This window comes from Geotrypetes seraphini, chromosome 7, assembly GCF_902459505.1.
Source record: "Geotrypetes seraphini chromosome 7, aGeoSer1.1, whole genome shotgun sequence".
Lineage (NCBI taxonomy): Eukaryota > Metazoa > Chordata > Amphibia > Gymnophiona > Dermophiidae > Geotrypetes > Geotrypetes seraphini.
The window spans coordinates 71,747,739-71,774,439 of NC_047090.1; the positions used below are offsets into that span (position 1 = coordinate 71,747,739).

Below are 26,701 nucleotides of genomic sequence, written 5' to 3' on the forward strand. Positions count from 1 at the left end.
TAACAAATGAATAAATTTATAAAAAAACTATAAATGCTGCATACTGTTAATTATAATAGTTCATGTATTTACTCTTGAAACAAACCAAATGACTTGGTTATGCAGATCCTTTTCTAGCTAACCTCTGTAATGTTAAATACAAATGTTGTTTGTTGTATGCAAATAGTTATCCTACTTAGATAACATAGGTAGATTTTAAGAGTTTGTTTTTTAACTAGTTCGTTGCAAGTACTGGCATGGAGTAATATATCGAATCTGTGCTTTGTTGATTGTTTCTAGGAGTTTTTGCTTTCCTTAAATGAGTTTTTCTTTTTGAAGTCTGTCGATTTTCTAAGTGGAAACAGTATCTAGGAACTTTTAGAGTATTATTGACCAAATGCTGCTGATGGAGGCTATGTTAACGGCAGGGTATACATTAGCGGTAGAGGATGTTAAGCGGATGTTGGATCTTTGCATGGGGGGTCAGGCCAGTGAAATTTTTAGGCAAACTGCACACGAGGGTTCCACATTTCATTCAGTTGGACCTACGAATTGGCAAGCGATGCGCATCTTATACCCTGATCATAAAGATATGAACAGGGTAATTGCACACAAATTTAAAGTAGACATGGATATTTATGGATTCATAAAGCAGTTTGAAGAAAATTGGGAGAAAGAGACAGGAGAGCCAGTGTGTGCACCAGGAATGATCGCAATTAACTATCCCAGTATATTTTCTTACACATTTCCAAAGAGTAAAAGGGGGGATCCTTGCCTTCCAAATTATTTCAAGGTATGGAATTCCTTATGAGAGAATGCCGGCCAGTTGTAGAAAAGATTATAGCATGTCGTTTAAGGAGAGAGAAAGAGGCAATAGATTGAATACTGGGAAATTAAGGTCCTAATATGATAGGTACGTAGGTCTAGGACTACCGAAAAAGCTTGTATTAAGACTTTGATTGGTTCAAAATACTGCCATTCGCTTAATTTTTGGTCTTAAAAAATACGATTATATAAGTCCTTTTTATGCCAAATTATACTGGCTGCCTTTGGGGCCAGAGTATTTTTTAAATTCTGGGGTGTTTGTTATAAAGCCCTTTTTGGACTACTACCCTCTTATTTGGTATCATATCTGAAATTGTTTAATTCAAAAAAGCATACCAGGAATTTGGGCATGTTTATTTTCCCCACCCCTAGGGGTTGTCACTATAAAACATACATCAGAAATACAGTGATAGTTTATTCATGTAAATGGAAAGTTTACTTTTCTCCTTTAGAAATTCATGAACTTGCAATTTAAAAGTTGTGGTATTTCACGTCTTTAATTGTGAATGAAAAGTTTATTACAGAAACAAGTGGGTAAATGATTACAATGTCACATGAACTGTCCCCAGATTTGGAATGTCTTCTGAGATAACTACAGATGCGGTAAGCTATTTTTGAATCATGTTATTACAAGAATTAATAGATTCCTCATTGAGTGAGCACAAATTAAAATTTGGATATTACTTGTATTTTGGTAATTTGATGGAAGAACGAATTACTGATTAATAAAGAAAAATGCTGGCTTCATATTAACGTTATGCCATTGGAGTCCGAGTATCAGACAGCAATATGTGCCAGCTGTATTACCTAGAATTACTATGACTCCATTTTAAAAGTATCCCTGGAAGATGGATGCCCCTTGCCTTTTGGTCATTTGGAAATTGTATTTATGTGGATTTGTCTCTGATTATATTGTAGATGGTAGAAGTTGAGGACTGCAGCTTGCAACAGGCGAACAGGGGACCTATCCAGACTGCATACATGAAATCCGTGGACAGTCATATTTCTCTGACCTTTTATGACTGCAATCTAAAGGTCACATACCTACTTTTAAAGCTTCACAAGACAGCAAGATACTAACTGTGGTTAACTACTAATTTTGATTGGGGGAGGTGCAGTCCTTCAGGGGGGGGGGACAGACCTCCAGGGGAGGGGTTCCTGGTGTAGAAGTACACGGAGGGAGGGAGGGAAGGAGGGGTTCAATGATACATATATATGCCGGACTTTGGGGGGAAGAAATAATGGGTCTAAAAACAGAGGAGTGGGAGAAAGATGGTGGATAATGGGATTTAGGGAGGGAAGGAACAGAAAGGGAGAGAAGTTGGATACAAGGGATGGTGTGGAGGGGGGATAGAGATACTGGATAGGAGGATATTTGGGGAGAGAAAGGGAGAGAAGGTGGACCCTGGGGTGGTGGGGAAGGAGAGAGAGATGCTGGATGAAAGGGTAGTTGAGAAAAGGTGAATCTGTGGATGGAGACAAAAAAGAAAAGATGCCAGACCTCCGGGGGAGGGAAGGGAAATGGATGTGGAGAACAGAGATGGCGGATGGATGGTTAGCACGGAGAAAGAAGAAAGAAGGAGACCATGGCAAGCAAGACAACCAGAGCCTGGGACCAACAAGAGCCTGGGACCAACAAGATTTGAATATTGACCAGACAATAAAAGGTAGAAAAATAAATTTATTTTCTGTTTTGTGATTACAATATGTCAGATTTGAAAAGTGTATCCTGCCAGAGCTGGTGTTAGACCGCAAACGTGAGCTAGGATTTAACAGAGAAAGGAAAATTCCTTTTTGTTTCTTTATTTTGTTTACACCACTGGTTCCCAACCTTGTCCTGGAGGACCACCTGGCCAATTGGGTTTTTAGGCTAGCCCTAAATAATATGCATGAGAGAGATTTGCATATAATGGAAGTGAGAGGCATGCAAATCTGCTCCATGCATATTCATTAGGGCTATCCTGAAAACCTGATTGGCCTGGTGGTCCTCCAGGACAGGGTTGGGAACCACTGGTTTACACCACAGCGCCAATGTGGTAAGGAGAAGCCAAAGGGGGTGAAAAAGCTATAAAATAAACCCACCAGGATGTTTGAAAAAAACACCTAATTGGGCAGGAAAATCAAATCAAATTGAAAAACCAATTCAATAGGTTGAATCGAATCAAAATTTTTTCCTGTCTCAGACTTTAGGAATGGGGAGAGATGGCATCCTCAGTACTTTATAATGCAAGTGAAACGAGGATTTGGTCAGACTTTTGAAGGGTCTGCAGAAGAAAAATATTGTATAGGCCAGGGACATGAGACAGCAGGAAATGGGAACTTTTCTTCCTTCTGTTTTTGTGAATGGCAAGGCTGAGGATGTCAGAGAGTTCAGTTAAAATATGTGCTTTATAAGAAAATATAATAATGTGTTTTATAAAGTTTATAAGCATTGCTGGCCTACCCAGTGAGGTGTTCCTAGTGGTGGAGGTGGTGGCAGCATGTCAATGTGTTGAGAGGAAGAGGTGGTCTTGGAAATTCTGCTGAGCAAACTCCGGGCCCATTTCCACCCCCGTTAGTCCACTCAACTGGTTCACACACTGAGTGGGTCTTTGGGTGTTGTGCCTGGGTAGTTGTTTGGGATCTCTTCCAGTGGTTTGTCAGTATCTCCTTGTGGTCCAAGGAAGGAAACTTTGTTAACCTTAGCATTGACCTTCAGAATATGTTTATAACAGTGCTGCTTGTGTGGCATTAGGCTATGTAGTGATCGAAAGAAAAAAACAGACCTTTGCACATTTTTGCACTATATGGTGGGTGTATGAGGAGATTCACATTTCCTGCACCGCTAAGTCCATGTGAAGTTACCTTGTTATATATTTGACATCTAGCAAGGTCTCTGTTTGGAAGGAAAGATCTAAGCTTAAAAATAAAGTGGCGAGAAGTTATGGTAAAAGCAGATAGTGTAGCTGGTTTTAAGAAAGGTTTGGACAAATTCCGGGAGGAAAAGTCCATAGTCTGTTATTAAGACATGGGGGAAGCATCTGCTTGCCCTGGATTGGTAGCATGGAATGTTACTACTCTTTGGGTTTTGACCAGGTACTAGTGACCTGCATTGGCTATCATGAGAATGGGCTACTGGGCATGATGGACCATTGGTCTGACCCAGTTAGGCTATTCTCATGTTATGTTCTCATCTGTAGGGGCCTCCATGTGAAGGTGAAAATACCTGAGAAGATCATAGCTTAGCAGATCCCTAAGATATTAGTGAAAGCTGTTACTGCTAAAAGAGTAAAATCCTTGTTCTCATCTTCCAGAGGTCATAGGTTCAAATCCCAGCACATATTTTAATTAAGATATTATTATAATCATGTCACAGGTGATTTAGAAATGCTTTTATGTTTCACTAGGGATATGAGCCTTGCAAAAACCCCTTAGGTTGAAACATGTTGACAGTAAAATCCCTGAAAGCAAGACCACAATTTTAAGCTAAGTACTTAAACCATATTTACACAAAAGTTGGAAAAATTTAAAAATTTATAAATCTATAGTTATATGTTTTTAAGATCCGATGATGAAGTAGTACATAGAGCCTGGTACAATGAGTTCTTGGTACTTGAGTTCTAGGTGATACTTCTGAGGATCTGTAAATAAACAATATTTGATATGAAGAGTGAGTGGAGGTGTTCTAGAAATCGTACGAAATCGTACCCCAAGGATCCCCTTTATCCCCTACATTCTTCTACCTCTACACTGCATCCCTAGGCACCTGCCTAGACAAATTAGGCCTAACTCCTATAGCTATGCAGACGACATCACCATTCTCCTTCCTTTTGGTCAACCAACACCCACAATGACAGACACACTACACAGAATACTAGAAACAGTAGCAACATGGATGAAAGATCACAAACTGAAGCTGAAATCAGACAAAACAAAATTCATACTCCTCGAAAATCATAAAATCCCAACCATAACAAACTTAGTTATAAACTCAATTACTTACCCCATTCAACCCACTCTAAAACTTCTGAGAATGATGATAGACAGATGCTGTACCATGCAACCACAAATCAACAAAACAATACAGAAATCATTCATGGTCATGAGAAACCTAAGGCAAGTTCAGAAGTTCTTTGACAGAAAACAATTCCAGCTTATTGTCCAATCCCTAGTCCTAGGTCTTCTAGACTACTGTAACATCCTCTATCTCCCCTGCCCCTCAACCATGATAAAGCAACTACAAACAGTACAAAACACAGCACTGAGACTCATCTATTCAATGAAGAAACATGACCACATCACTGCAGCATACCTTGACTCACATTGGCTCCCAATACAAGCAAGAATACTATTCAAATTCTACTGTCTACTATTTAAAACCATAAATGGAGACAGCCCAGCCTACTTGAACAACCGCCTAATCCAAACTACCACAACCAGACAAAGGAGAACCCACACACCATTCACGCACCCTCCAATTAGAGACGTCAAATGAAAAAACTGTACAATAGCTACTAGCCACACAGGCGGCAAAACTAGACCACCAACTCTCCAATTTACTGATCACAACCCCAGACTACAAAACTTTCAGAAAAGAAATAAAAACCCTGCTATTCAATAAATCCTTGAAAACAAACTAATCACCACAGGAATCATCTCAATACCCTGAAGCAACCTGCTCTGCTCTATAACTCCTCTGGAAATGTTCAGATAATATCCTATGTAATCCAGATAACTTCCTATGTAATCCGCCCTGAACCACAAGGTAATGGCGGAATAGAAATCACTAATGTAATGTAATATAATTCTATACTATACACCTCCATTTGCAATAAAGTAGAAACTATGCTAAGGTCTGTATCTGGTTTTTTTCTGTTTTTAAGCTTTTGCAAATGAAATTAGGTATGCAATCTATATATTTTTAATGTGCTTTCTTTGCTTTCAAGAATGAGCTGAATGGAGCACTGTTTAGTCAGAAAAAAAGGGTAGCTTTTTAGCAAGAAACTTAAAGCTATGTTTTTCATGTGCTGTGCTTCAGTTAATGGATCTTTTCCTCTAATTAGAAAATAGCATTGCTATTTGTCCACAAAAATAGAAGGTTTTGCATGCAATATATCTGTTTTGATGTAGCCCTGTTTATGTAGTGCTTTATTAAATGTATTTTGAGCTTAATAAAGCAAAAATAAAAACCCAGAGAGCTATTTAGCAGATCGCATTAAGGATATCCAAACTGCCTAAGTTCCGTCCACAGAACTCAGATCTATTTGAATCCCAAACTAAGCTCAAAAGTAGACCTAGTTTTCATTTACCTAGTTTTCATTTGCGTTATGCAAATGAATCGAAGGACGCCCATATTGAAACCTCGCCCATTCCATGCCCATGCTTATTATATTAGACTTGAGTTTTCCTAATGGGCGTCCATGAAATTGTGGAGGCACCTACAAAGTGACGTCCACATCCTTTGGATGTCCATGTGCCAATTATCGTTAGTTAAGACCCTTAAATGGCTCATTAACCACTTACGGCCTCTTTTAGAAAGCAGCGCTAGCAGCTGCCATGCAGCAATAGCCCCAAAGCCCTTTGAATCTCTAAGGGCTTCGGGGCTGCTAATGTGGCTTTGTAAAAGAGGCCGTTAGTTTGGATGCCTAAGTCCCGCTCAGTGTTAGACAGGGCTTAGGCACCCTCTAGACACCCTTTATAGAATCAGTGCCTCTCTGGGTTTTTTTTGTGTTTTTCAAACAATCTTCTTAATACAAGTTTTTAAACATACTGTTGAGGTTTTTAGCCTGCACAAATCAATTCTGTATATGTTAATTCACAATTTAACATGCATTACAATATTAATTTGCAATTTAACATGCATTACATTGATTTTACTTGCACTAAAAGTTTAAGTAACCCTAACAAACTGATTGCAAGCCTACAAATGTACATTCTAATATGTTACTTCTTTAGCATTTGAATTTCATATCATTAGGCTACCTAATCTTTTCAAACTATTCCTATTAAGTGGAAGGACAGAAAACAAAAAAAAAAGATACATCTTATTGCTCTGCTTACCCAGTATTTTGCTGATATTAGAGTTGTGCATGTCAGGGAAAGCTTGAAGGATCTTCCTTCGCTCATCCTTAGCCCATACCATGAAAGCATTCATTGGGCGTTTGATATGTGGCTCTGTACTATTGCGCCCTCTGGATTCCCGATAAATTCTAGATTCTGAAACACCTGCACTTCCTAAAAGCAAAAACAAATGCTCTATGAGTATATTTATCATTATAATTTAAATGTAATGGTATATATGGATATATAAATCTGGCATTCTTTGTCTTTCTCCCGGCCAGAGAATACATGTTTATGAAATTTCAGGGTAGAGTGTTTCTTACCATGCAGCAAGTTCGGAATCAGGAATTTAGGCTTTTTTTTTTTTAAATAACAAAATAAATTAAATTCTACATCTTATCTCCAGTTTAGAAAACTGCTTAAAACCTAAGAAATTTTTAGATGTATAGCATTTAAATATTCATTTATGATTGTCAATTTATTAATTGTGTGAGTTATACTTGTCATTCACTATACATGAACAATTTCTTTTATTGTTTGTTACCCACATTGAACTGCAAGGTATTGCGGGACAGAAATAAAATTTTGTTATATTGTATATACCCTCTCTCTGTCTATTTATATATAGATAAGATATAAATCCATGTACATACGGGGCTAGATTCCATATATTTCTCCAAAAATTAGGCACCAGGAATATCCGGGTAAAGCTCGTATTCTATAAAGGGTGCCCGACTTTTATAGAATACAAGCATAACACACAGGTTGCACCTAACTTTGGGTCCCAGACTTATGTCTGGTTCTTTCAGGTGCCCAAAGTTAGCTGTAGATAGGTATTATTCTATTACATAGTGCCTATTATTTGGAACCATCCATGAACTGCCATGTTCTTTCCATGGCCATCCCCCTTTTGGGTTGCGCACAGAAAAAGGTAGGTGCAGAGAAGATGTGCTTCCAACTCCAATTAAATGCTTAAGACAAATCAAGTGCCTAATTGGTGCTTGTTATTGCACATTAATGAACTGAGTTGCTCTTCAATCTTGGGTCAGTGTTCAATTTCTGGTATCCAACATTGGGTGACCTAGAGAGATGCTCTCTGTCGATGAAGCTGTCCACACAATGTGCGGTGGTGGTGAAAAGGACGAACAGAATGCTTGGAATGATAAAGAAGGGGATCACGAACAGATTGGAGAAGGTTATCATGCCGCTGTACCGGGCCATGGTGCGCCCTCACCTGGAGTACTACGTACAGCACTGGTCACCGTACATGAAGAAGGACATGGTATTACTCGAGAGGATCCAGAAAAAAGCGACTAAGATGGTTAAGGGGTTGGAGGAGCTGCCGTAAAGCGAAAGATTAGAGCAACTGGGCCTTTTCTCCCTCAAACAGAGGAGATTGAGAGGGGACATGATCGAATCATTCAAGGTACTGAAGGGGATAGACTTAGTAGATAAGGACAAGTTGTTCACCCTCTCCAAGGTAGGGAGAATGAGAGGTCACCCTCTAAAGTTGAAAGGGGATAGATTCCGTACAAACGTAAGGAAATTCTTCTTCACCCAGAGAGTGGCAGAAAACTGGAACGCTCTTCTGGAGTCTGTCATAGGGGAAAACACCCTCCAGGGATTCAAGACAAATTTAGACAAGTTCCTGCTGAACAAGGATGTATGCTGGTAGGGCTAGACTCAGTTAAGGCGCTGGTCTTTGACCAAAGGGCCATCGCGTGAGCAGACTGGTCTGACCACTGGTCTGACCCAGCAGCGGCAATTCTTATGTTCTTATGCTGCCCTTCCCTGCAGTGCGAGTTCCGCTTTAAACCACAGACTCGCGAGTAACCGGCAACCTTTGCTTCCTGCCTTTCCCTGCAACGTATCTGATCTTAGTGTCCCAGACTCCACTACTGAAGTTTCAAATCCCTTCACTTTTCTTAAGGAAAATCAGACAGCATGTTCTGTTCCTGGCTGCTCTGGCTAAAGCATGTTCTGTTTTGTTCCATTAAAGCCCCCTCCCCACTTCTTTTGACCTCACTTGTGTGGAGAAGATGGTCTGTGGAAGTGTCAGGATTGCCCTGCAGTGATCCGTGAGGTTGCTATAGGGCGTGCCTCCGATCGAATTAATTTGCATGATGACTCGTAGTGAATCGGTCGCCTGGGAAGACTCGGCCACGGATTGCCCAAAGATCAGATTGGAAAGATGAGTTTAGTGAATCTAGGCCATAGGCCTGTAAAACCCTTGCCTACATTTCTGGTGTCTACCTGTGATTCTCTAAACAGCACCATCACGCGAATGATACATAATTGGCACTGCTTTTCTAAGTGGCCATTGCTAAATTCTGAGTTATTTTATCTAGATTTATTAAAATTTATAATCCACCTTAAAACAAGATGAAGAACAAAACACACACAACATTATAATTCAAACAAACAATTCAAGGCAAATATGCACAACATGCCCTCTTTTTGTGGATTTGATTAGAGAGTTATCAATGATTGTTTCCTTAAATATATTTTCTTTTCTATATTTATATTTTTTTAACTTATTATACTCTTATAATTTTATAATCAAACTTGGTGGTAAAACCCATGGAAGCCTTAGAAAATGCGAGTAGAATTTTTCCAAGGTTTTTATTTCCATGAAAAGTTTAGAATATGGTAGACGCGCTGATAAAGGACAGCATCATTGATCACTTTGATGGACATAGTTTGATGAGGACCAGCCAGCATGGTTTCAGCAAAGGCAGATCTTGTTTGACAAACTTGCTGCACTTCTTCGAGGGAGTAAACAGGCAGATAGACAAGGGCAACCGGTTGACATTGTATATCTGGATTTTCAGAAGGCGTTTGACAAGTTTCCACATGAACGAATACTTCGGAAAATTTCGAGCCATGGAATAAAGGGTGAAATACTCAGGTGGATTAAAAACTGGCTGGAGCATAGGAAACAGAGAGGGGGGAGGGTAAATGGACAATATTTGGACTGGAAGAGCATCACTAGTGGGGTGCCGCAGGACTTGGTGCTTGGACCTGTGCTCTTCAACATCTTTATAAATGATCTGGACATTGGTTCGACGAGTAAGGTGATTAAATTTGTGGATGATACGAAGTTATTCAGAGTAGTGATGACACAAGGGGATTGTGAAGATCTGCAACATGACATAATCAAGCTTGAGAAATGGGCATCAACATGGCAAATGAGGTTCAACGTGGATAAGTGTAAAGTGATGCATGTCAGCAACAAAAATCTCTTGCATGAATACAGGATGTCTGGGGCAGTACTTGGAGAGACTTCCCAGGAAAGAGACTTAGGAGTTCTGATCAACAAATTGATGAAGCCGTCCGTGCAATGTGCAGTAGCAGCATAAAGGGCAAACAGAATGCTAGGAATGATTAAGAAGGGGATCACGAACAGATCGGAGAAGATTATCATGCCGCTTTACCGGGCCATGGTGCGCCCTCACCTGGAGTACTGCATCCAGCACTGGTCGCCATACATGAAGAAGGACACAGTACTACTCAAAAGGGTTCAGAGAAGAGCGACTAAAATGGTTAAGGGGCTGGAGGAGTTGTTGTACAGGGGAAGATTGGAGAAACTGGGCTTCTTCTTCCTTGAAAAGAGGAGACTGAGAGGGGACATGATCGAAACATTCAAAATACTGAAGGGAATAGACTTAGCAGATAAGACAGATTGTTCACCCTCTCCAAGGCAGGGAGAACGAGAGGGCACTCTCTAAAGTTGAAAGGGGATAGATTCCGAACAAATGTAAGGAAGTTCTTCTTCACCCAGAGAGTGGTAGAAAACTGGAGTCTGTTATAGGGGAAAACACCCTCCAGGGATTCAAGACAAAGTTGGGCAAGTTCCTGCAGGTGAGGCTGGACTCATTTAGAGCACTGGCCTTTGACCTGGGGGGGCTGCTGTGTGAGCGGACTGCTGGGCACGATGGACTACTGGTCTGACCCAGCAGCGGCAATTCTTATATACTTATGTATTTAAAACCCTCCTTGAAAAAATTGATACAGGATTGGGATCTATACGTTGTATTATTTGCCAACAGGGAAAAGAAGTGAGAATACAAAATAAGATAGAATTGATTCTATAGTGAATAGCTTGAACATTTTGAAGTTCTTAAATCATCTGTGAATAAAATTTGTTAAGGCCACTTTAGTGGTTGTTCTGTGTGCTGAAGACGACAAATTTTGATTTTTTTTAAATTACTGTAAATTTTAAAATTTTCCTTTTTGTGGTTAGAGGTTATCTTCATTTCCCAATGTAGCTAGGAGTGCACAGATCTGTAGAAATGCTTTTGTATAACTTAAAAGATGTTGGCCTTAGGTGCCACATTTTTCATCCGATTCCCGTGTAAAAGAATTGTAAGCTTTCAGGGGGAAAGATACACTTCTCCCTTCAAATTCACTGTGATAGGGGATTAACAGAACCGCAAATACAGAAAAACCGCAAATAACTTTTTCACATATTATTCGCTGTTTTCTATGAAAAACCATTGTGAATATTGTGAAACCGCGAATAACATGGTGGGAGACCTGGCCTGTTCCCGAAGGAGAGGCAAAACACGGTGAAGAAAGTGCTGGGAATCAGTGATTTTCTCTGTAAATGCTGGGAATCAGTGATTTCTCTATGCAAGCTGATGTACTTTGGAGGAGGAGCCAGCAAGCTCAAGACCGTGAATAATCGAAACCGCAAATATGGAGGGAGAAGTGTATTCTTTTGTGGAACTACTACATTTAGGAATGCCTCATTGTGGGTCTCCTCTATTCTGTGCCCCATGCAGTATGGTTTCCACATTGCACGCATTTCTCATGTCTTCTTAAGAACATAAGAATTTGCTGCTGCTGGGTCAGACCAGTGGTCCATCATGCCCTGCAGTCTGCTCCCGCAGTGGACCCCAGGTCAAAGACCAGTGCCCTGAGATCAGCCCTACCTGCTTACATATTGGTTCAACAGGAACCCGTTCAACTTTGCTTTAATTTCTGGAGGGTGTTTTCCCCTATACAGCCTCCGGAAGAGTGTTCCAGTTTTCCACCACTCTCTGGGTGAAGAAGAACTTCCGCCTGCCCCTCTTATACCCTCCATAAGCACCCTGCAAAACCCTCTACCTGCGCTCTCATAGCAGCTACTATTTATATGCACTTAGCCACAGAGTCTTGTGCACAACTGGAGGAAAGAGGGCGGGGGTAGAGGGATTTAAAAACACAGGGGCTTTGCAGAGTTATTTAGAAAGGGACATGATGAGGACAGAACACCACGCAGGGGACTAATTCTTAGCTAAGGAGAGACTGATATGGACACAGACAACAATTAGACCAAAGACACACAATCAGATTTCCAGACAGTAACACTGCAATCCGGCCCATAAGATAAATAAAGTCAGCATTTGTACATAATTTATAGTGGCTACAAATGGATACATTTGCATGTACTGCTTTGCATGCCAACATGTTTTGCAAAATAGATTCTAAACATGTAAATAACATTGCTGTTCATACACCTCCAATACAGCTCTTAAATACACATGGATAAATCACATTTTCCGTGTGGATAGTTTACACAATAAATGCCATATTTTAAATATTGTAACATAGTAAATGACGGTAGATAAAGACCTGAATGGTTCATCCAGTCTGCCCAAACATTTACTCTGTAATTTAATGATTGAATTTAAATAGTTCTTTTTCTTAGATATTTCTGGGCCAGAAACTCAGAGCTCTGCCAGGTATTGTGCATCTAAGCTAAGCTCACTCCAGCTCATCTAAACCATCCCAGCCCATCCTCAACTGAATGGCCATATACGTGATACAGACTATGCAAGTTTGCCCAATACTGGCCTTAGTTTTTCAATATATACCATTATTTTCTGATTAGAGATCCTCTGTGTTCATCCCACGCTTGTTTGAACTCTGTCACTGTTTTCTTCTCCACCATCTCCCTCAGGAGCGCATTCTAGGCATCAACCACCCTCTCCGTCAGGGGCAGGATCGTGGCAGAGAGAACGTGCTACTGAGGACGACAGGTAGCTGCAGGGACCGCTATAGCACCAGCGATCCTGCAGGCTGCTGTATTAGCCTTAAGATAAGAGCGGGGAATCTGGGGGAAGATGCAGGCTTGCGGGGGGAGCAGGCCTTCGCGGCGGGGAGGAGGAAGAAGAGTGCCTTCACGGCTGGGGGGGCAGGCCTTTGCAGTGGGAGCAGGTCTTCGAGGCGGGGAGCAGGCCTTCATGGCAGGGAGGCAGGCCTATGCAGAGGGAGGAGGAGGAGGAGGAAGGAGTAAGAGAGGGGAGGGGAGATGCCAGACCTGGGGTGAAGTGAAGGGAAGAGAAAGACCAAACCAAAAAGAGGGGGAGGAAAGCAGAGGAGAGGTGCTGGACTAATGGAGAGAGGGAGAGGGAGAGAGAAATGCAAGACCACAAGGGGAAGGGTACAGGAGGAACAGAAACTCCTCCAAAGTAGGTAGGCAGGGTGCAGGATGACAGGAAAGATAGTAGGAGAAAGTTTGTATCTGGAGAAGGGGATACAGTAGGTAAGGAAGAGAGAAAGAAGACGCTGGATATGGGGAGAGATAAGATGCTGGGCATGGAGGGAGCATAGGTGCAGGAACACAAGGGGGACAGTACTGGAGAGGAGAATAGGGACAGGGACACAGAAGAGAGATGCTGGATGAAAGGGTAGTTGAGAAAAGGAGAGATGGTGGATCTGTGAATGGTGGGGTCCATTGCTGCAGCTGCGAAGGGATGGAGATGAACAAAAAGAAAGATGCTAGACCTCCGGGCGAGGAAAGGGAAACAGAAGGGGAGGACAGAGATGGAAGATGGATGGTTAGCACGGAGAAAGAAGGAGAGCCTGATCAGAAGACAACCAGAGCCTGGGACCAACATGATTTGAAGAATGACCAGACAACAAAAGGTAGGAAAAATAATTTTATTTTCTGTTTTGTGATTACAGTATGTCAGATTTGAAATGTGTATCCTTCCAGAGCTGGTGTTGGACCGTGAACGTGAGCTAGGATTTAACAGAGAGAGGAAAAGTATTTTTTGTTTATTTTGTTTACACCACAGGACCAGTGTGGGTAGGAGAGGGCAAAGGGGGCGAAGAGGCTATAAAATAAACCCACCAGGATGTTTGGAATAAACCACCCAATTGGGCAGGAAAATCGAATTGCAAAATCGATTCAATAGGCTGAATCGAATCGAAATTTTTTTCCCTGAATCGATCAGCACTAGTAGTACCTGATCTGATTAGTTTATTCAGATCACAATTTTCTATGTTCATTGTGCAGCCAAGGAAACAGTAACTCTAGAGGACCAGACAATACCACATGAAGAGAAATGTTACAAAGTGATTTATTTCTACATCTTAGCAAATTGCTACTCTATCATTCCATATAAGCAGATATATCTAAATTTTAAAAAAAGGCATTAAAAACTGACCATCAGAGTCTCCACTCAAGTTGAAATCCACTACAGCTTGGTTAAATTTTCCATCATCATGTTGTTTTACAATCAGTTGCTGGGTCAGATGCTCAAAAGTTGTTTTGTCCTGTAAAAGGAAAATGTTGAAGTTTAATTCATTATATGCTAAGTCAGGGGTGCCCACACTTTTTGGGCTTGCGAGCTACTTTTAAAATGACCAAGTCAAAATGATCTACCAACAATAAAAATTTTTTAAAAAACCACAAAGCACACTGTATGCTGAGAAAATGTTAATTATCATTCCTATTCCGGGGTTTTTTCAAAGAGGTCAAGGCAGATGACTCTATGCACTGTCACCTCAGTAACAGCCATACAAAAATAGGCAAATATACTCCCCTCCCTTTTTATTAAACCACAATAGCAGTTTTTAGTGCAGGGAGCTGCGCTGAATGCCCAGTGCTGCTCTCGACGCTCATAGGCTCCCTGCGCTAAAAAACGGTATTGTGGTTTAGTAAAAAGAGGGCCATAGTGCAAAATAAAGATAGCAGATATAAATTCAGACACATTTTGATCACTAAATTGAAAATAAAATCATTTTTCCTACCTTTGTTGTCTAGTGATTTGATGAGTCTGTGGTTGCACTTCTTCTGACTGTGCATCCAATCTTTCTTCCCTTCTTTCAGCCTGTATGCTTCCTCTCCTCCAGACCTCATTCCCTCTCCCAACTTTTTCTGCCTCTCTCCCTGCCCTTTCTTTCTCCCTGCCTCCCTTTCTTTTTTTCTCTCTTCATGCCCCCTTTCTTTTTTTCTATTTCCCTTTTTTTCTCCTTGCCTGCCCCCTTTCTTTCTTTCTCCCTGCCCTCCACCAAGCCACTGCTGCCACCATCGGGGAACAGGCCCCCAAGCCGCCGCCATTGGGTAACAGGCCCCAAAGCCGCTGCCGCACCAAGCTCTTCCTGCTTCCCTGCATTGGGCAGACCAGCATTCCTCTCCCCGACATCAATTCTGCCGTTGGAGAGGAAGTTCCGGCCAGCTAGGCAGCGATTGGCTGGCCCGAACTTCCTCTCCGACGGCTGAATTGATGTCGGGGAGAGGAAGGCTGATCGTCCCGGTAGATCGCCAAGGCAAAGTGAGTTTATCACGGAGCCCGGGATGGGCTCCGCGATCAACTCGCATTGCCTTGGCGATCTATCGGTCGATCGCGATCGACCTACTGGGCACCCCTGTGCTAAGTACTTAGTGAAGGCCAACATGTTCTAAAAAGTGTACAAAGATAGTACAACAAAATAAAGGTGTTTTGTCTTTACATGCAAAACCGCTGATCTCCTGCAATAGTTTATCACTAGATTCAGATGCACCGTTTTTGAGATTTTGCCTCAGTTGTGAGACAAATGAGCATCCATTTATGTATAAGTATGTATTTAACATCAAAGGGCTCCTTTTACAAAGGCATTCTAGGGCCTTAACGCACGGAATAGCGAGTGCTAAAATGCCATGTGCACTAGCCACTACCGCCTCCTTTTGAGCAGGTGGTAGATTTTTGGCTAGTGTGCTAATCCAGTGCGTGCAGTAAAACCCGTAGCGCACCTTCATAAAAGGGGCCCAAAGTTTTTAAATTAAATATTGTTTTGTAAGGTGTTTCTTTAAAATTTATTTTTGTTTTGTTCTGTGTCTGAATAATTTGGGTATATTTCTCTTTTCCAACTCAATTTTGTTTCTTTCCCTTTTTTTTCTCTTATATCTTTTTTTTTCATTTTCTACTTCTTTTAGTTTTCTTTAATATTCTCTACAACCTTTCATTATATTGTAGGAAATTTCATGTAATAGTGAAGAAAATTATAACAGAATTAATAAACTAAAACAAATCCCTTCCCCCCGCCCCCCCCTCCCCCGAAATAACAAGTCAGAAAAAAATTAACAGCCTTCAATACTTATTCTACCAATCGTTAGATGCTATTACCTACAAGTTGCCATGAAGAAAGATAATCAATGAACTGCTGGAACTGATATTTCTCCCTCTGTTTTGGATATTTTTGAATCTTCAGATACTAATTTAGCTTCATTTGGGAAAATGTTGGTTACTTTTGCATTGAGGTCTGATACAGATTTGCTATTGCATCTGTTTTTGAAGAATATTGAAGATGTATTTTTCACCATTAAGGTGAGAATTTTTCTTGATGTAACTGAGAGACTCAGAGGCAGTGTAATAATAATAATAATAATAACTTTATTTTTCTATAACGCCATAATCTTGCGACTTCTAGGCGGTTTACAGTGAAGAGAGCTGTACAATCAGCGAATTACAGGGTAAGAATAGGTAGGATGTCACTGAGTAGTCAGTGATTACAGGATACAAATAGGTTACAGTATAATCTTAACATGTTACATCAAAGGGGCTGGATGGTCAGCGAATTACAGAATACAAATGATGAGGAAGATACTGAACAATCAAGTGAAGAACAGAATACTGTTAGTGAAGAAGCATAATATCAGCATGAAGAGAAAAGCTTTAAAAAATGGGGGGGGGGGGGGGCGTTGTCTGGCTAGGAAATAAATCTATTGAACAGAGCGGTCTTGATTTCTTTCCGAAAGGCGCCGTAGGTCAGCCTGGCTTTGTCAGTGAAGTTGCCTAGCCAGATTTGCTGTTATGACCTGGAGTACTTCAACTGGGAGCCATTTTTTTTCTTAAAATGTCCTTGCAAATGTACAATAAAACCTTGGTTTGCGAGCATAATTCGTTCCAGAAGCATGTTTGTAATCCAAAGCACTTGTATATCAAAGCAAATTTCTCCATAGGAAATAATGGAAACTCAGACGATTAATTCCACAACCCAAAACTTTAATTAAAAAATACCTCGCTCATTTAGAACAGTCACTACACTTGCAGCGTCAGCGAGAGAAGAATCATCAGCTCAGTTGGGATGATGTGACACATGTATACTGTATGTACTCGTATTGCAAGGCTTTGCTTGTTTAGAACAGTCACTACACTCTTGCAGTGTCAGAGAGAACCATAGGCTCAGTTGTGATGTGTGTACACTCTATGTACTTGTATTGCGAGACATTGCTTGTATATCAAGTTAAAATTTAATAAAATGTTTTGCTTGTCTTGCAAAACACTTGCAAACCAAGTTACTTGCAATCCAAAAGGTTTTACTGCATTTGTAAATATAGGACTACTAAATATATATATTTTTTGTTGCAACTCATCTTTCTGGCAGCCAACCACTGGGCAGATCCTATGACTTTAATTCCCCTTCCCCCCTAATGTTTGAAGTGTCGTTAGATTATGGTCTGAGATTATGGCAGAAGCATGTCAGCAGTTTTTCTTTTGATATATCAATTTTCTTGTTAATTAACTGTAGCTCTTCTCCCTCCGTTATTGTAGACTTGTATGCAATTGATATTTTCTTTTTTGTTTGGTTAACTTGTAAATTAAGACTTTTCTGTATAAATTTATATCTTTGTTTATTGTCCTTGACTTTTTTTTTATTGCAAAAGAAATTTAAAAATAAAATTAACATACACACACTTCTGCACAGGCATCTTACAAGAAAGCACAGTTACGTACTGTCTGTTATCCAGGGACAGCAGGCAGATATCTCACATATGGGTGACGTCATCCACGGAGCCCGGTACGGACAGTCTGAAAGTGAAGGCACGGTGCGGGCAGTCGCAAAGTTTCTTAAAACTTGAAGTGATAGTTCACTTTCACACTGTCCGTACCAGGCTCCGTGGATGACGTCACCCATATGTGAGAATATGCTGCCTGCTTGTCCTGGGATAACAAGAAATACCCCCCCCCCCCCAATTCTCCCACACCAGGAGGATGTGGTAAGAGCTTTCATCTGTACTATTTCTACTAATTATTTCTAGAGTGCTACCAGAGGCACACAGAGCTGTACAGAGTGATGAAGGAGACAGTTCCTTCTCAAAAGAGCTTACAATCTAAACAGACAAATAGGATGCCAAGGTGGGGGATACAGTTAGGGGAATGGTTAATCTGCTGGCTAGGGTGGTGAGCAGTGGGCAGTAGTGTTATGAACTGAAGGCTATATAAACAAGATATGGAAAGGGACGAGATGGACAAACTCAGGTAGTTAATTCCAGGCAAGCAGGGCAGCTAGATGAAAGGAAGGAAGTTTGGAACTGCGGATTGCAGGGGGGGGGGGGGAAGGTGGTTTAGGGGGAGATCTGTTAAATTTATTTATTCAATTTTCTATACCGTTCTCCCCGGGGAGCTCAGAACGGTTTACATGAGTTTATTCGGGTACTCAAGCATTTTCCCTGTCTGTCCCGGCGGGCTCACAATCTATTTAAAGTAGTTGGGGAAATGGGGGGATTAAGTGACTTGCCCAGGGTCACAAGGAGCAGCGTGGGTTTGAACCCATAACCTCAGGGTGCTGAGGCTGTAGCTTTAACCACTGCACCACACTTGCCTTTTTTTGCATACACATCCGGGGGGGGGGGGGGGGGAGGAGGAGGGAGGGAACACTCTATGATCTCTTATGCTTAAGAACAAATGTTGGGTATATGGGAGGGGGATATTGGATGTGAGTTTGAATTTGATGGTATATTAAGTGATGTTAAAGTAGAAAATGACTGTATCTTATGTTACACTTATTGAAAGTTTAAAAATGAATAAAAGATTTTAAAAAAAAAGCAGTCTGTTGGATGTGCATAGAAAATGAGAGATCGGAATCGAAGATGACTCCAAGGTTGCAATCAGAGGAGACTGGGACAATAACAGTATTATTTACATGGGAATAAATTACAATAAGTTCAGAGAAAGCAAGTCTAGACATTATGGGCTCCTTTTACAAAGGTGCGCTAGCGTTTTTAGCACATGCACCAGATTAGTGCGAGCTATAGCGTGCACTACCCGAAAATCTACCACCTGCTCAAGAGGAGGCAGTAGCGGCTAGCACGCGTGGCATTTTAACATGCACTATTCCATGCGTTAAGGCCCTAACGCACCTTTGTAAAAAGAGCCCTATACGAGGGTGTAAACCGGGGATGTCAAAGTCCCTCCTTGAGGGCTGCAATCCAGTTGGGTTTTCAGGATTTCCCCAATGAGATCTATTTGCATGCACTGCTTTCATTGTATGCTATTAGACCTCATGCATATTCATAGGGGAAATCCTGAAAACCCGACTGGATTGTGGCCCTCGAGGAGGGACTTTGATACCCCCGGTTTACACCCTCGTATAGGGCTCCTTTTACAAAGGTGCATTAGGGCCTTAACGCATGGAATAGTGCATGTTAAAATGCCGCACGTGAGACAGTGAGACAGTTGATATAGCATTTTTGAATTTTTAGAACATGTTTGATAATAATAATAATAATTTATTTCTTATATACCGCTATACCGTGAAGTTCAAAGCGGTTTACAGTAAAGATACATTTTTACTGTACATGGGATACAAGTGGTTTACAATAAAGATACATTTTGTCAGGACGTGTTATGAAAGGGCAAAGAGGGTAAGAGTTAGTCTCAAATCTAGAATTGGGGAGGCGAGGTAGAGAGGAGTGCCGTAGCGAGGAAGAGGAGGTTGGGCATTTAGAATTTGTTAAACAATCGAGTTTTCAGGGATTTTCTAAAGCCTGCGTATGTAGTGGCCTCAAGTATGGGTTTTCCAAGCCAAGTGTTCAGCCTAGCTGCCTGGAAAGATAACATTCTATCTAAAAACTTTTTGTATTGGTAAGATTTCAGGGAGGGGTAATGTCCCTCTTGAGAGACTCCTTAGTGAATTAAAGAAACATGGGATTAGAGGTCATGCCCTTTTGTGGATCCTAAACTGCCTCAAAGACAGGAAACAGAGAATAGATCAGTTATCCACACAGAAAATGATCATACTGATGTGCCCCTAAAGGCCTGTACTGGGACCAGAACTGTTTAATGTACTCATAAAGAAATTTATAGATACAGTAGGAGTGAGGAGTGAGAAGATCAAATTTGTGGAAGATATAGAATTATTTAAAGTCATTACAAAGGTAAAAGATTGCAATGAATTGCAGAAAAATATTGTAAGAGTAGGAAACTAATGGCTCCTTTTACTAAGCTGCGATAGCGATTTTAGCACGCGTGCTAGACACTAACGCCAGCATTGAGCTGGTGTTTGTTCCAGCCGCGTAGCGCGGGTTTAGCGTGTGCTAAAATTCTGAGCGCGCTAAAAACGCTATCGCAGCTTAGTAAAAGGAGCCCAAAATAGCAGATATAATTTTATGTGGACAAGAGGCAATTATTTGTAGATACCTTTTTTAGCCAATAATTTTCCTCTCTGCACAGTTGATGAATTATTCATGATTTTCATTAAATAAGCTACGGTATTAGTTTGTAGATATGATTTCTGATGATTGTGTGTCTGTTTTATTATGTTTTTACAAAATTATGTATGTAAATTATATAAACCATTTAGTTTTAAACGGTATAGAAATTTTTTAAATAAATTAATAATAATAAAATAATCCTAAATAAAGACACAAAGGGGCTGATTCTATAAATGGATGTCCCAATTGTAGGTTCTGGAAGACATCTTACCACTGTCTAGCAGCCGATAGGGAAGTACTTTTTTAACCCCCCCACCCTAGGCAGGTGTGTTGCAGGAGGATATAGACGCCTAGGGACACTTAAGCTCGCCCAAGGCTGGGCGTGAGTGTGTTTTCACCAGGAAGTGGCCTTGGGAGAGCTTAAGCGGTGCTAGGCATCTCCCTAGGGTCGTAATAGGTGCCTGAAATGTAGGCTAGCATAATGCTGGCCTACATTTCAAAATCTATAACTAGACATGGTCGACTGAACTGAACACGGCAAGGGAATCTATGATCAGCTGTACCGGCAGCCAGCTGTGGTTTTGGGGAGTCCTTCTGACTCAGCTGATCAGGGGAAAAATACCCATGATCAGTGAGAGGCTGTGGCAGGGGACCCCTCTGAACCCCCAAACCCACCCAGAAAGTATCCTGGCAGGGGGGATGCCCACTCCCTCCTGTTACCACCCCCTTGGAGTCCCTGAACCCCTCCCAAAGTTACCTGGCAAGAGGGATACCCATTCCCTCTTGCTGCCATCCCCCCAGAAACCTCAACGCCCACCCGAAGCTTCCCAGCAGGAGGGATGCCCACTCCTTACTGCCCCCCTGGAACCGCTGAATCCCCCAGAACCCCCAACAACCTCAACTGGTGACACCCCATGAAGCTCAACCCCCAACACCCCCAAACATCCAGACACCCACCCTGCACCCCTAAGTTCACCCCCCAGCATCGTACTTTTGACAAAAGAAGGCCAGCCAGAGGGATGCCCACTTCAACTGGCAGGCAGTCCTGCCTCTTCAAAATGCCAGGCCTTCCCCTTCCTGGTGCATCCTGGGATGCACCAGGGAGGGTCTTAAGGCCTTGAGTGGCTCAGGTACTTAAGGGCCCTTCTTATGCATGCCCTTTCCATCCCAGGATATATCGGGAAGGAGTCCTAAGGCCCTGATTGGCCAAGGTGCCTACGGCCCCTCCTATGGAGCCCCTCCAGCTGATGGCAAGGGATCCCTTGATCAGGCAGGCATGATTCTGTAACTGGCACCTGTGACATGGGTGCTGGTCAGAGAATCGGAGTGGGGGTTAGGCAGGGTTAGTCGGTCCGTTAGGGCAGACGTGATTCTGTATAGGATGCTGGTGTACGATTCTCAGCTGTTTCTTAGACGGCTGCTGAGACTGGTGTCCTATTCAGAAGCTGCCTGAAAATGCTGGGTTCTGAGTTAGGAATCACCAGTTTCATCAGCCAAGAAAAAGATCTTGGAATCAATGTGGACAATGCAATGAAAGTTTTTGCCCAGTATGCTGCAGCTGCTACAATAGCAAATAGAATGTATTTATTCAAAAACTGAAGATGAGCAAAGCTAGGTCCCTGGTGCAATTGTACCTTCAGAAATACTGTGTGCATATCTAGTTATCATCAACTCAAAAAGAATATAGCAGAACTAGAAAAGATTCTAAAAGGGACAACAAAAAGGACTTAACACCTATTTTTTACAGCTTAGAGAAAAGACAGAGAAAATGTGATAAAAGTTTATAAAATTATGAGTGGGGTGCAATGGAAGAGATAATGGTTACTGCGGATGGGCAGACTAGATGGGCCATTTAGACTTTATCTGTCATCATGTTTCTGTTTTTATGATAAGTAGGGAGTAGTTGTTTAAAAGCAACATGAAAGAAGAGGATACTCCGTGCTGCTGACTATGAGGCATAAACTTGTACACAGGGCCGGATTTTCCTATAGGCTAACTAGGCTAACTAGGCTTTAGCCTAGGGCCTCAAGATCCGTGTCACATTTTTTATAAAGGTTAGTACCAATAACAACATGTTTCATTTAACATATTGATATATATCACAGTAATGATATATTTTATTATCTCTCATGTAATTTACAAACTTAAAAATGGGAGGTAAAAGGGCCTCATAAGTGGAATAGCCTAGGGCCTCTTTTCATCTAAATCCGGCTCTGCTTGTACATCAAGATTTTGTGATGCTGGTGATGGATCTGGGTCCCTATTTAATAAAGGCCCCGCTCCAAAAAGGTGCATCTATTTATGTCTGCACACACGTGTTTTATAAAATAGGCAAGTATATAAACAAGCCCCGTTCTACTCCACATAAACTAGGCCCCTCTGTGTAGATTGTGTAAAAGTATGTAGGCACATATTTTATGTGCATATGCTATCTATGGTCCAATAAGGTCATGCAATTTTATAAAAGTCCTTTTCTGCATGTAAAACAGGATTTATAGACAGAAAAATCTCTTTGAAAATTTCCCCTAAATTAGGTTCCTAAAATATAGATAGATTTTCAGCCAAATTTAGGTTCCTTTTAGATTTTTATGTTTTGTATGTCGATTGTACACTGCTTCGGTTTAAAGCGGTATATAAATCTTTAAATAAATAAATACATTTAGGGCTCCTCTTATCAAGCTGCGCTAGCGATTTAACGCGTGTAATAGCGCACATTAAACCGCCAGCCACGCTAGCTGCTAATGCCTGCCTTGAGCATGCAGCAGTTTTTTTGGGCCAGTGTGGGGATTAGCGCGTGATTAAAAGTCACGTGCGCTAACTCCGCTAGCGTGGCTTGATAAAAGGGGCCCTTAGATTTTAGATTTATTTCCATTTATAATCCACCTCTATCTACAGCAGAGTACAAAATAACTAAAATCCACCTATACTTTGGGCTCCTTTTACTAAGGTGCGCTAGTGTTTTTAGCGCGCGCTAAAGATTAGCATGTGCTAACCACGTGCTAAATGAAAAATACTAACGCAAGCTCTAAGGAGGCATTAGTGTTTAGCGTGTGCGGTATTGTAAGCATGCGATAAAACCGCTAGCACACCTTAGTAAAAGGAGCCCTTAGAAATCTAAAACGTAGTTGCTAAATTACAAATTCACAGGTGCTTTAACTGAGCTACATTAGGAACTAACAAAATGGCTAAGTGTGGGATGTGCTACAAATGTCACACTTTAATTTTGAAATGGAAATGTGTTTATAACCTGCCTTTATCCAAGGTGGGGAACATAATCACATACATAATTAAAAATCATGCATCACAATCCATCAAAGGCAAACTATTCCACTCCTTAGTAGAGGTCTGCACGGGAATGGGGATCGCGGGAGTCCCGCGGGATTCCCACTGGGACCCCCCTCTAGCCAACGGGACTCCCACGGGGATGGAAGGCTTTGGAAGCAGGATTCATCCATATAATATAATTGACACGTCAGCTTTAGTAAAAGAGGGGGTTTATAAGTTAATTACCTGAACAGAAAACAAAAAAAGGGTTCCACCAAAGAGATTCCACAAGGAAAACAGCAGTGCAAACACAAAAGAAACTGTGGAATTGATGATCCTGTCAGAAGTAATTGCTGCTTTTTATGGGGACGGGCGGGGATGGAGATAATTCCTTGCGGGGATGGGTGGGGACGGAGAGGATCCTGATTGGGATGGGTGGGGACGGAGAGGATCCTGACGGGGACGGGTGGGGACGGAGAGAATCCTGGCGGGGAAGGGCGGGGATGGGTGGGATTTCTGTCCCCGTGCAACTCTCTACTCCTTAGTGCCTGTAACTGAGGAAGTACTAGTCTGTGTTTTTAAGGGTACCTCCAGAGTGCACGTGTTCATGGAGTACAGGTGTCTGGATGGTACAAACTCATGCAAAAGTATAATATGATGACCCATGATAAAGTCCCAGTGCACAAACAACCATTTAAATCTGTTGCTTGGCAGACCACCAATGTAACTCCTTTGAAAATGGGGTTACATGAATATTATATAGGCCAGAGAACAAATTCAAGTCAAGTTATGTTAAATTACCAGATCTCAAATACCCAAGGCACTACTTGAGTGATTTTTCGTGCCCTTACTGGGGTGGTGAATTCATCATTGGTCTTGGTAAAGTGCTTATACTGTGAAAATTAATTTAAATATTTGTGCTATCGAATTTCAATAAATGTAAAGTGCATAAGGTGCATAAGGTGCTTAAGAAGGAAAGCACTTATCTTTTGTGCCCGACGGCTGCCCACCGTTTCACACTTGGTTTCATCAGGGGCTATGCCTCCTTCTACTAATTGCACCAGCTTATTTAAAGAACCTTAACAAAGGCACATTGATCGGCATAGTGTACAAACTCATGCAAACATATAATATGATGACCCATGATAAAGTCCCAATGCATAAACAACTATTTAAATCTGTTGCTTGGCAGACCACCAATGTAACTCCTTTGAAAATGGGGTTACATGAATATTAAAAAAAAATTTTTTTTGAGACCTGTTAGGAGTAGAGAGGGGGGGCATTCCTTTGCTAACCAGTTAGCACATCTACTGTATATTGAAAGCAATAATGGGTTAGTGCACAGATAACACGGAAACCCTTATTGACTATAAAATAGGACACAGTAACAGCTATACTCTATAAATGGCATAAGAACATAAGAATTGCCGATGCTGGGTCAGACTAGTGGTCCATCTGCCTAGCAGTCTGCTCACGCGGCGGCCCCCTGGGTCAAAGACCAGTGCTTTAAAATGAGTCCAGCCTCACCTGTATAAGTCCCAGTTTAGCAGGAACTTGTCCAGCTTAGTCTTGAAATCCTGGAGGGTGATTTCCCCTACAACAGACTCCAGAAGAGCGTTCCAGCTTTCCGCCACTCTCTGGGGGAAGAAGAACTTCCTTACGTTTGTACGGAATCTATCCCCTTTCAACTTTAGAGAGTGCCCTCTCGTTCTCTCCACCTTGGAGATTGTGAACATTCTGTCTTTATCTACTAAGTCTATTCCCTTCAGTATTTTGAATGTTTCGATCATGTCTCCTCTCCGTCTCCTCTTTTCAAGGGAGAAGAGGCCCAGTTTCTCTAATCTCTTACTGTACTCTCATTTAGACGCTCCAAAAAGAGTGGAGAGCTATGTATGTTAACGCACACAGCCTAGGGAATAAATTTCTAGAACTGGAAACAGAAATAGTTAATGCAGACCTAGACGTAGTAGCAATTTCAGAAACATGGTTCACAGACTCTCATGGGTGGGATATAACTATACCAGGATACAACCTGCTTCGCCAAGACAGAGAGGGTAAGTTAGGAGGAGGGGTAGCACTTTACATCAAAGAAAACATCAAGACAACCAGAATCACGGATATTAAGTATACTGGGGAATCCATCTGGGTAAACCTGGCCAGAGGCGGAGAAAAATGCCTGTATCTTGGTTTGGTGTACAGACCTCCAAGACAATCGGAGCACAAGGACATTGAATTAATTGAAGACACTGAGAATATCACCTTACGGGGAGACGTTGTTCTGTTGGGAGACTTTAACATGCCTGATGTAGATTGGAACACACTCTCAGCGACTACTTACGATAGCAGGAGGATATTAACGTCCATGAAGGGAGTACGGCTCAAACAATTGGTATTAGAGCCCACTAGGTCCCAGGCCATCCTGGACCTGGTACTTATGAACGGGGAAAGCGTCTCAGAGATCTCGGTGGGAGAACCGCTAGTCACCAGTGACCATAACATGGTATGGTTCAACCTTAGGAAAGGCTTCCCTAGATCACAAACAAAAACAAGGGTACTCAATTTCCGGGGCACTGACTTCACACGCATGGGAGACTTCGTCCATCAGACGCTTCAGGTTCAAGAAGTAATGGATAATGTGGAGGTTATGTGGTCAACCTTGAAGTCGACCCTTCATGAGGCAACTATCCGCTACATAAAATCAGTAACTAAACAACAAAGAAAAAAGAAACCCCAATGGTTCACTGATGAGGTCTCGTACCTCGTCAAGGATAAGAAAAGAGCGTTTCTCTTGTACAAACGCACGGGGGAAAAAGAAGCAAACATTGAATACAGGACAAAGTCTGCAGCGGTCAAAACAGCAGTCAGGGAGGCCAAACTTCGAATGGAAGAAACTCTAGCGAAGAACAT

The 26,701-nt window shown here is 41.6% G+C and overlaps 1 protein-coding gene across 1 annotated transcript in view; it reads right to left on the reverse strand.

Annotated features, from left to right (window-relative positions):
• Window positions 1–26,701, reverse strand: part of SOX5 (SRY-box transcription factor 5) — an 845,257-nt gene that overhangs the window by 18,070 nt on the left and 800,486 nt on the right. The window contains 2 exon segments of the mRNA XM_033953468.1: window positions 6,844–7,017; window positions 14,280–14,388. Of these exon segments, the coding sequence (XP_033809359.1) occupies window positions 6,844–7,017; window positions 14,280–14,388 (283 nt within the window).